The sequence below is a fragment of the Spermophilus citellus genome (assembly GCF_964194105.1).
Source record: "Spermophilus citellus genome assembly, chromosome: 6".
NCBI classification, from domain to species: Eukaryota; Metazoa; Chordata; class Mammalia; order Rodentia; family Sciuridae; genus Spermophilus; species Spermophilus citellus.
Genome location: NC_138187.1, coordinates 40,257,440 through 40,268,692, shown reverse-complemented (window position 1 = coordinate 40,268,692; position 11,253 = coordinate 40,257,440). Strand labels below are relative to the sequence as shown.

Sequence of the window (11,253 nt, the reverse complement as noted above, 5' to 3'; positions counted from 1 at the left end):
TGGCCGGGGATATGGCACCATTTCTACAGCCCTTGGTTAGACTTAGCTGTGCTGGGCAGCTCTGTCCCCACCAAGGGACAGCCTGTGGAGCCAGTGACTGTCCTTCCATTGCTGTAGATTTCCTTCCATGTTTGGAAAACTTTCCTCACCAACTGTAAAGTTGTTCTGTGATTTCTCATAAAAACGTGCAGGTTTTCTTGGTAGAACACACGCCACACGTGCACGCAGCACAGACACCCACAGGAGCACTCTCATGAGCTCCCGTGAACCTGGACACACGGCAAACACAGCATGTGCACGTGTCCATAGTGGAAGTAGGTCCAGATCCCCCAGGAGGGCTGGCCAGGGCTGGCCCTACAGTGGACTGTGCTGTTCCACTGGAGCCCAGGACCAGTGCTGTGGTGTCAGGGCCCAGTCTCCACCTCTGGGAACCCAGGTGTCTGCAGCTCCGCAGGGCAGTGAGCAGTGACTCTTGTGGTGGGATGAGGGAGGGAGGGGACTCCAGGCAGAGTGGCTCCTGCCTCCCCAAGGCCTCAGTTTCCTCATTTAGAAGTGGGAGGGGGTGGGGGGAGCCCAGGCTGGGTGCAGGGTGGCCCAGGCCAGGGTGGACCTTACCAGAGGTACCCGCAGACAAGTTGGAGGGGGGCTGGGCCCTGGAGGACCTGCTGGGAAGGGGCACCTCGGGGCCTCCGCTGCAGGCCGAGACCTAGCCTGGGGCAGGTGTGGGAGCAGAGGTGTTGAGGAAGGGGCCCCTGGGAAGACACAGAGACTGGGCCTCAGTGAGCCCAGGGTGGGCCACCAGCCTTTTCTGGATGTGCCAGCTCAGACCATCTGAACCTGGCCTGGGGGCTGGGGTCAAACGGGCTGACGCCCATGGGCCTGTTACAGGGAGTCGTCCATCTGCGCCGATGGAGGGCAGGTGTTCCCAGCTCAGCCCCCTCTCACCCCAGCCTTCAACACATAGATGGGACCACACCAGAGCCACACTTTATTCCAGGATGTGACACAGGGCAGCAGGGTGCCCGGCCTTAGGAACCCTCCCCCATCTCCTCCGGGGCATGACTCTGCTAGAAAGGGCTGGAGTCACCCAGGTCACCCCTGGATGCATCTACCACCAAAGAGCTCCACCAAGCCCGTCCAGCTGGCCAGGACCTGCCCTGTAGGGGTCCCATGGAAAGGGAGCCCAGCTGTCCTGCACGGCCAGAGTGCAGCACGGAAGGAGACGAGGTGAGAAATAAATATGAGGTGGCTTTAACTGCTGGCCAGCCAGCAGCAAGCAGGGCCCCAGGGGCAGAGGGGTACAGGGTCACCCCTGCCTCTGGGGGCCTCTTGGTGGCGCCAGCCATCGTCCTCAAAGGTCAGGGCCGGTGGGCATGGATCACTGGTCAAGGCTGAGCACCAAGCTGGGCACAGATGCCCATGAGCAGATGGTGTGGCTAGGTCCCCTCATGGCACGTGGCAGCCCCTGGTGAACCCCTCCGGCCTCCTGCCCGAAGCCAGGGCCCCAGCTGGCAGGGCCAGGATCCGCACACACCATTCTCCTGGGAAACTGCCCCTGAGGACAAGGGCCACATGCCTCTGCTGGCCCCAGACCCATGGCTGACACACAGCAGATACCCAATAAATACTTGTCACAACGGGGGAAGGGAGGGGGGCATGCGGCAGGTCCGAGAGTCCCCAGTGACCCAGCCAGCCCACTGCTACCACTGCTGCCCACAGCCACCCAGCACACAGGGTCCACTTCAGAGGCCCAGAAGTCCCTTCAGGTTGGGCAGGTATCCAGGAGTTCATAGGGGCTGCTCCTGAGCTGGGAGACCCTGCAGGGCCATCAGGAGAGGCGTCCAGGGGCAGGGAGAGGAACAGGTCAGCCGGTGTGGTCAGCAGCAGCAGCATGGCTGGGCTGGGACAGGCAGATGGGCCTTTGATGAGGTTCAAGTGCCTCCTAGTGGTTAAAGCTCAGGCTCCACCCAGCTGAGCCCAGGGCTGCCCCAGAGAAGGCCTCCCCGTCCAGCTGCATCCTTGGCCAACACGTCCCGAGTCCAGTGTCCTCAGGCCTCTGGATGGACCGTCTCTCGCTAGGGTTTATGCTTGAAGTGGGCTTCCACTGGAGATGGGACAGACAGCCTGGTCAAGCTGGTCAGCTCAGCCCAAGCCTTCCCCGCACGACCCACCTGGGGGGTTCCGTCCAGCCAGAGGCCATCCCACAGTGTGGACACAGGGCCTGGGGCCTCACCTCAGTGGCCAGCCCTCACCTGCGTACTCCTGGGGTAGCATGGGCCTGTCCACCACCTTCTGGAAGGCCTCCACCCACTCCCTCCGGTCCAACTCCGTCTCGCAGGTGAACAAGAACTTGCGGTCAGGTGTGACAATGGTGATGCCATGTGGCCAGTGGTGGCCCTGGGTGGACGGTGGGAGTCCCTCCAGCACTGTGTAGCCACTCTCCTTGCTGCCAATGAAGACCTCTCCTCGGGCAAAGGCGTCCTACAGCGGGGACCAAGCTGGAGCTGGCCACCCTCCCTGCCCCGAGCCCCACCTTACCCAGAACTGGGCAAGGTTGAGGCCAGGACCCTGGGAGCCACCCCCATCAACACTGCCATGGCCGAACTGGGAAGCAGCCGGTCAGCCGGTTCTGTGGGTGGCTGCCAGCTGGACCCTCCTTACCAGGGGATCTTTGAAGTACATGAGCCTCCGGTCATCCATGGTGAACCAGCGCTTCCGGAAGCCCTCTGTTTGCTGTCAGGGAGGACTGGTGACCAGCTGGCCAGCCCCACCAGGCCCCTGCCCTGGCTGGCCACAGTTCACACAGGGGGCTGGGGCCATTCACTGTCCACTTATACATGTGTCCAGCGGGGCCCTGCTCTGCCCACCGACCAGAGGCATGAAGTCCTCACCATTGCTCCTCTTTCCCTGGCCCTCCTACCTACATGTCCCCACTGAGAATTTGTCCCACCTCGGGGGCCACCAGAGTCCTCCATCCCCAGGCAGCAGGAAATGGCATGAAGGGACCTGGGGCCAGAAGGCTGAGGTTGACCCAGAGCTCCAGCACCCAAAGCCCAGGGTGGTCCTGGGTTGGCTGGAACTCCCACCCAGCAAAGGGCCAAGAGGACCGACCTGTGCCTAATAGCACTCGGGAGGCACCTGGCAGGTCCTGCCCCACTGTGCCCTGTGCCGGGTCCCTGCCCACCCAGGCAACAGGGAGAAGCAGCTGACCTTGGAGTGTGCCCGGCAACACCCCACCCGCCTGCAGACCCACCTTGGGCCCCGTCTTCTCCATGTAGCCTTCCTTCAGGTAGTTTCTGGAGAGCTTCGGCACCAGCTGGGGCAGAAACGGGTGGGTCAGGCACCCAGGCTGGCCCCACAGAAGCCTGGCCCAGCCTCCAGGCCAGGGACCCCACCACACACCTGGGGTGAGGTCGCCCCTACTCCCCTGTCTCTCCTTCCTCTCCTCCTCCCCTACACGTTCGGTCCACTCTGAGCTAAAATTCCCCAGGGAGCTGTGGTCACTTTGGGGCTGGCCTTAAACCAGTCTGCAGGAGGACCTTTCTGGGGGCCCGTGCAAGCCTTTGGTCAGTCCTGTGACCCACCCTGGGGCCCAAAGCCATCCCAGACTAGGGGGCATGAGGGCTGAGATGTCCACCACTAGGTGTCCCCCAACCCTGGGAGGTGGCCATGGGACAGCACTCACGTCTGCATCGCTGGCCCCTGGAAAGGCCACCTGCAGGTAGTGGAAGCGGGCAGCTCGCAGTGCGTTGAACCAGTCCACGATCTCCTAGGGGCCAAAGGCTGTGTGAGCTGTAGCCCAGGGGCCTCCCAAGGCCACCAGACACACCCTGCCCTCTTCTGGGGCTGACACAGGCTCCTGGCAGCCTCACTGGGGGATGGGCTGTGTCCCCACTTGGGCCACCATCCCCCCACGGGTCTCGTGCCCACCTGTCGGCTGCTCCCCAGGTGCAGGGCTCCCACCCCAACACCCCCACCTCTCCTCTCCCAAGCCCTCCACCTCCTGTGTCCCTCGGTCCTGCAAGGCCACCACCAAGCCAGTGTGGGGGCCACCTGCACTACCTCAGCCCCGCCCCTTAAGGCTCCCCCACCTGCCCCTCCTCAACCCTCAGGCCCTGCCCATCACCCAACCCCGTCTGTGGAACCCGTGCTGCAGACCCACTTGACGGGCCACATACTGCCCGTGACCCTCACCCCAGGGTTGCAATGGCTCACACTGACCCTGACATCAGATCAGTCCTGCCCATTCCCAAGTCCTGGCCACCTCAGTTCTCAAGGCACTGCCCTTCAGGACCCCTCCAGGGTCACAGGCCTGGCCTGCCCCGAAGCCTCCGCTCCCCGGCCGCAGCACTTCCTGGTTGATGGCAAACCAGGTCCTGCCACCTTCCCACAGTTCTCCCACTGCAGGCCTTGGAAGGGCCCGGGACGGTACCTCTGCAAGGCCAAGTGCCCTCCTCTCCGTACCTCCCCTGGCCTTGCAGCTCAAGCGCGTCCCCCTCCTCCTGCCCCGGGGCCTTCACATGCCACTCTCTCCCGAAGCTCTGCCCTCCACCTTGGCTCTCAGCCTGGCGCAGCTGGGATTCTGGCCCTCTCGGCCCCACGGACGGTGCCCGAGGGCAGGGCAGGCCAATGAGTCCTCTCTGCCCCCCCCCACAGGACCCAGCACAGAGCAGACACCACAGCTGTCCCTGGAGGGTGGGACACTAGGGTCCCAGAAGAGACTCACTGAGGAAAAAAAAAAGTCTCTCTTGTCCCTGGGCCACAGCCCCAGAGGACAGTGAAGTCAGAGACCCCTGGGTAAAGTGGACATCCACTCACCCCCTGAGCCAGGCTCCCTCCCACCACCTGCTGGTTGACACAAGTGTTGGAGACGGACATTCCAAGAACCCAAGGGGTGAGCAATTTGAGAGCAAGTGAGCCCCTGACAAAGAGCTGGAAGACAAGTTGGAGAAATTCCCCAATTAAAAAAAGAAGAAAAATGAGGGAGAGAGCGAGTCTCAGAGCACAGACCTTGGGATAACAGGGTCCTGGGAAAAGAACAGATGGAGAAAATTATTCAAGGAAATGCTCCCTAGCCTCCTGGACAGGAGTCGCTGGACTGAAAGGGCCAGCACAACCGAGGGGACAGGCCCAGGAGGAGGCGTGTCACCAGAAACCATGAAAACCTCGGGGTGATGCTGGGCAGAAAACTCAGCACGCGGGCCTTCAGAATGAGGGAGAAATCCTCCAGCCTAGAACCGTCCAGCCAGCCAGGCTGCAGGCAGGGGAAGGCAGGGCTCCCCGTGTGCGGGATGTGGCACTTTTCTCAGGAAGCTACATAAGGGTGTGCTCCACCAAAACGAGGGTGTAAGCCACAGTGAACTGGGGCCCAGGCTGCAGAACCATGAGGTGAGTCTGCAATCGTTAGGATGCCTGGTGCCTCAACAGTCCCAGGCCACCTCGGGAAGCCCGGCTGTTTACCCAGGGAGACAAGACAGCGCGCAGGAGGGAAGAGCCGTGGAGGCCGGCCCGGGGCGCAGGTTCGATGTCATTTTCAAGTTGTCAGGATGGTGTGGGCAGACTGCAGGAGAGTCAGGAGGGGGATTTGCAGGCCCCAGGGGAGCCCTCCTCAGCAGGAGTCCCCAGAAGGTACAGAAAGTGACAGATCAGGCCAAAGGATCTGCCAGAGACCTGGGAAGGTGGCCACCTGGGGAGAGGGCGCCTCCGGCCTGCGGAACACTCACGATGTGCACACGGGTGAAAATGGAAGTGAAAAGCAGAATAAGAGAGAGTCTGGGTTCACCTCTGAGGTCCTGCCGTCTGGCCCAGGGACCAAAGGACAGACTCTGGGGAGCTCTGCTGGTGGGGCCCTGCCACACCCCTCCAGAGATGCGGGTGGGACAGCCATGGGGGGGGAGTGGCACTGCCCTCCCCCTGCAGGGCCAGTGGGAGCTCAGGAGACCTGACTGAGCCAGAGCCACCCCTGCTGTCCCACAGGGGCCCAGGCCAGGCTCCCCCCTATGCACGAGGGTGGGTGACGGATGCTGCTGGGTGAGCTGCAGACCCCTGCAGGGGACAGGAGCATCCCTGCTGAGACAGTAAGGGCCCCCTCAGTGGCCCATGCCCAGCCCCCATAACCCAGCCCACATGGTGACCCATGCCCAACCCCCACCACCCAGCCCACATGCCCCACCTTCCCATCCTCATGATAGATAAAGATGTTGCGGGTGCTGTTGTCCTTCAGGTAGGTGACTTGCAGGCCATGGGGGTGGCCAATCTTGGCCGGCTGGAAGGTGGCATTCAGGTGCTCAATCTTCATGACAGCCTTGGGCTCCTTGGCCTGCAGAATGAGACTGATCTGAGCATCAGGCAAGGGCCATTGTCTAAGCTCAGCTAGAAGGAAGGAGAGGGTAGGCTGTATATGGATGCAGATGGCATATCTCTGTGCTGTGTGACCTTGGGCAAGTTACTTAACCTCTCTGAGCCTTGCCTCCTGGTCTGTAAATCAAAGGTAATAGTATCTCCCTCCCTGGACATAAAGACTAAATGTCACTCTGTAGGGGGCACTCAGTGTCACACCCCTTCCCTTTACCTTCCCCTGTCATCTGGATTGTCCCCTGAGAGCTACTGGCTTGAACCCCAGTTCCTTCCCCCCTTTGTACTGGGGGCCTGCAGCCATGACGGTGCCCATGGTAGGGGTGGCCAGGCAGTGGGCAGGGAGCTGTGCCCTCCCCACACCTGGGCCCCAAGCCCTGTCCTCTCCCAGGCAGCATCCTCAGAGGCCATTGGGGGGTGTCCCACAGGGGTGAGTCCTTGGGCTGTATCCTCAAGGTCTGTCCCTTGGAACTGGCCTCGTGGCCATGGGGGTGGCCCCTTCACGGGAGACAGGCCATGGCCATGGGGGTGGCCCCTTCACGGGAGACAGGCGCCCCACCCTGGCCCGCACCCCACTCACGTCATTCCTGTTGAAGTACTTCAGGGCCCCCTCGCGCTCCGTCAGCACGAACTTCCGACTTAGAAACTGCCCGTTGTCCCGGCCACGCTTCCAGAGAAAGCCCTCGCGGTACCCTGGGTGGAGAGGAGACAGAGGGTCACAGTGAACCAGGCCCTGAGCAGACGGACCCCAGCCTGAGGAGGGGACGAGTAACTGGGCCTTTAGCCAGCTGTCCTTGTAGGTACCTGTCCCCAGGGTCCCTCCACCTCCCTGACCTTGGCTGACTGCCAAGACGCCACAGGTGCTGGGGCTCAGGCCCCCTCCCCGTCCCCACCAGGACGTAGGCTGCCACCTGCTGCCCTTTGGGAGGCCCAGCTTGCATAGGGGAAGGAGAACCAGCACCCAGTCCCACCCCGTCGCATGGGTGCACACCCACGGGCCACCCGTGCCCACAGTGGTGGCCCCAGTGTCCACTGGTCTCCCCACACCTAGGTGACAGAAGGATCTGCAGAGGTGGCTGAGGACCATGGGATGGGAGGTGTCCTGGGGGGCCAGGGGGGACGTGGTCACCACACGGAGGCAAGGCAGGGAGACGAGAGGGAAGAGGTGGAGAGATGCCAAGCAAGGCCTGGGCCACACAGAGTCCCCGACAGCACGCCGCACACTTGCTCAAGCCCTGGAGAGTCACCTTGCAGTTCTGACACCAGGTGTCACTTACAAGAATAAGTGTGGGTGGTTTTTGGTCACTGAGCCGTGGTAAATGACTCCCATACCACCCAACTCCAAAGCATCTGTTCCCCTCCCTACACCACTAGGCTTCACTTTACCATCATTCCCACCCCCCCACCTACCCACCCATCCCGTCCCACCCACCCACGCACCAACCCACCCACTCACCACCCATCTCACCTATCCATCCCATTCATTTACCCACTCATCCATCTTCCCACCACCCTCCAACCTATCCACCCACCCATCCACCTACCCACCCATCCTGTCCCACCCATCCATGCAACAACCCACCTACCCATCCATCCACCCATCCACCCATCTCATCTATCCATCCCACTCACCCACCCACTCATTCATCTTCCCACCCCACCCTCCAACCCATCCATCCACCCATCCCACCCATCCATGTGCCAATCTACCTACCCACCCACCCACTCATCCATCCACCCGTCTCACCTATCCATCCCACTCACCTACCCACTCATCCATCTTTCCACCCCACCCTCCAACCCATCCACACACCCATCCCCCTCACCCATCCCCCTATCCACCCATCCCATCCACCCACCCATCCCATCTATCCACCATCCACCTACCCACCCAGCCCAGCCCACTCATCTGTCTGTCTACCCATCCATTCATCCCCCTATCCATTTTCCCATCCTTCCATCCGTCCCTCTGGAACTTCATGGAATCAGGTAGCCTGCCACTTCCCCTCCCCGGGATGTTCTCTGGAGCTGCCCCTGAGCTGCCATATGCAATAGATTCCTTTGTGAGTTGCCCATGGCCCCACATGTCCCATGTGCTGATGGACATCTGGGTTGCTTCCACTTTGGGGCTGTCCTGGGCTCTACTGCACAGTAGGGACATGTCCTCCCACCCAGTGGACACAGCCCTGTGCTTCTCAGGGTCTTTCTTGGGCAGACACGGTGGGCTTGCTGGGTTTCAGAGCAGCTCTCTTTTGAGAACAGGGTCCTGCTGCCCCCAGGGTCTGGAAGCTCCATGAGGTGTCACCGGAGGGGCTCGAGGGGAACGTCACCTGGATGCAGGGAAGGGCTGGCGGCACCACTGTGGGAGGGCAGCCCCTGCGCGTGCTCATCACCATCCAGCAGCCGCGGAGCCAGACCCTGACGGCTGGGATGCCTCACGGTTCAGACACCGCTCAACCCGACCACCAAGTCCCCCATCACGTCCCCTCAGCTGCTGGGCAGCCTCATCCCCAACAACAGAGACAAAGGGCTGTTTCTCTGCTCCCTGAGACACAGGGCCATAAAAGGCAGAAGCCTGTGTCAGGAGGGGGTGGTCAGCTCTGTCTCCGGACAGAGCCGGGCATGGCCCACTGCCACCCCTACAACTTCAGGGGCCCCGTGAGAATCTCTGAAGCCTGTGGAGATGCTGACCTGCCCTTGCCCCCCCCCACCATATCCCCAGTGCCCAAGCAGGACATGCTCAGAACATGCGCTGACCAACTGAGTGGGCACCAGGCCAGGCAGGGTGTAGGGCCACTTGGTCCTCTTCAGCGGCAGGTCCACCCCAGCTGCTGAGCAGGACTCCAAAGAGTGCTGGATAGTGCCTTCCCAAGCAGGCCAGAGTAAGGATGTTGGCAGCAAAGTGTCCCCCAGCCTCAGAGTGGCCCAGCCCCTGGCAGGCACTTCACACCCCCACCTCACTTATGCCCAGAACTTCCCAGGTACATGTGCTGGCCCCAGCCCACCAGCCGCCTTTCTGCTTGCCATACCGGCAGTGCCCAGCAGGTGGCAGCAGTGCCTCAGGAGCCGGCAGGCCACGGGGCAGGGCAGGCTCTGGGCTCCTGCTGACCAGCTGCCCCCCACAGCTGCTGCTGCTGCCAAGGGCTGAGCACAGAGGCGGCTCTGTGGATGCTCGTGGTCCAGCACACATTCGAGGCCACAGGGCGAGGGATGCACTTAGAGTCCATGTGGCGAGACAGCAGGAGGCCTCATCTAGACATGAGGGTGTTTTCAGATGGGTGCTGGCCAGGGTCCCTGCACCCAAGTCCAAACCTCCAGAGCCTCTGCTTCCTTCTCAGGAACAGGGTCATCCCAGGGATGAAAAGTGTCCAGGCTCTGTCCTGACCCCGAACAACCTGGCTAGAGGACCTGCCCACCCTAGACTGGGCCCTTGGCCAGCGATACAGCCAGCAGGGCCTGCACCTCTGCTGCTCGGGCCCTTGTTCCATGCTCCCGGCCCCCCCACTCCAGGATGTACTCACAGGCACCGACACAACTGTCCTCCTGCCCACACTCAAAGCTGGTGGACCCAGCAACCAACTTCTCTGGAAGTTGCGGTCCCAAGGCACAGGCTGTCAACTTGCTCAGCACTAATTGAGTACCTACTGCATGCTGAACCCAGCACCCCAGGAAGCGGCCTCTGCTCCAGAGTAAAGAAGCTTCTGGGGCCGACCGCAGTAGGCGCACTGGAGCATGCTGCGCTTCCGTCATGAGGGGACTGCATGCACTCAAGGACAGCAAACCCAGCTAGACACAGAGCGGCAGGCCTGCTACAGTGCCCTGGGGACATGAACGGCAGACCACCTGCAAAGCAGGTTGGAGGCTTCTTCTATGGGAAACACACGTGCATGTGACCAGAGAGCCGTGAAAGTCCAGGAGAAATGACAAGGATGTGCACGGGTGATGGCTTTACTCTCTCAAGAGTCACAAACCGGACACAACCCGAATCCGTCAGCAGGAACAGAGCACACCCACCGTGGTGCACCTTGCCACAGAGCCACCCTGGACCTGCAGCAATGCGAGGAGCCTCCTGTGTGCCCAGGGAGGGAGCCAGGCACACTCTGCCCGTCTCCACCCAGCGACACAGGAGGGCAGAGCTACAGGCAGAAGGCAGGGCAGTGGCCACAGGGGCTGCAGGGACAGGCAAGAGGTCTGCGGGGTTCTCAGGTGAAGTCGGGGTTCTGTACATCACGTCTGCCGCAGCTCTGAGAACTGTGCTCCAAAACGGATATGCAAAGTGTACGTCAATCATGCCACGTAAATATAAATTGTGTGTGGGTATTTTTTTTTTTTTAATTGGGGCAGGGAACTGTATGGCCTTGCTCTGAGGGTGACAGCCAGGATTGCTGAGTGGTGGGTGGGTGGCTGGGCATTCTGTGCCTGGGCCTCTAGGTGGGGCCCTCTCCCACTGTCAGGGGTCTCCTGCTAGGGTGTTGCCTCAATGAAAGGTGAGCCTAGAGCTGGGACTGTGGTGGGGGGGGACGGCATCAGAGAAACTGAGGCCCCTTCACCCAACCCTGCCCAACCCAGGCCCAGGACCAGGTCTCTGGACTTTCGAGTCCATGTGGGCCAGCCACACCTTGGAGAGCTCAACCCAGAGCCAAAGGCCACATCTGTGAAACTTCTCAGGACTCTGCCTCTCCCTGCCCACTGCCCGAGGCACCTGGGCTCTGTCCCCAAACTCCCTGGGTCCTTGCTGGCCTGTCACCTGGGCAGGACCTCTGGGCACCTTCTAAGTTGATAGAGGAGGCAGGAACCAGCACCCACACTCTGGGGGCCTCACAGCTGCCTGCTGGGGTCTCACACTGGGAATTAACTCCAGAGGGGAGAGGGGGCCACGTGGAGGCAGGTGGAGCGAGG

The 11,253-nt window shown here is 61.6% G+C and overlaps 1 protein-coding gene across 2 annotated transcripts in view; it reads right to left on the bottom strand.

Moving 5' to 3' along the window:
* Window positions 1-416: 416 nt before the first annotated feature.
* Window positions 417-11,253, bottom strand: part of ADAP1 (ArfGAP with dual PH domains 1) — a 44,340-nt gene continuing 33,503 nt past the window's right edge. Inside the window, exons 5-11 of one of the 2 annotated variants that reach the window (XM_081297478.1) lie at window positions 6,935-7,047; window positions 6,173-6,319; window positions 3,686-3,769; window positions 3,254-3,316; window positions 2,662-2,726; window positions 2,253-2,481; window positions 417-2,104 (exon numbers count right to left, since the gene is read on the bottom strand). In XM_081297478.1, coding sequence (XP_081153604.1) covers window positions 1,943-2,104; window positions 2,253-2,481; window positions 2,662-2,726; window positions 3,254-3,316; window positions 3,686-3,769; window positions 6,173-6,319; window positions 6,935-7,047 — 863 coding nt within the window. In that variant the 3' untranslated portion in view covers window positions 417-1,942. Of the gene's footprint in view, window positions 2,105-2,252; window positions 2,482-2,661; window positions 2,734-3,253; window positions 3,317-3,685; window positions 3,770-6,172; window positions 6,320-6,934; window positions 7,048-11,253 lie in introns of both variants that reach the window. The other variant, XM_081297479.1, reaches the window with a different exon arrangement.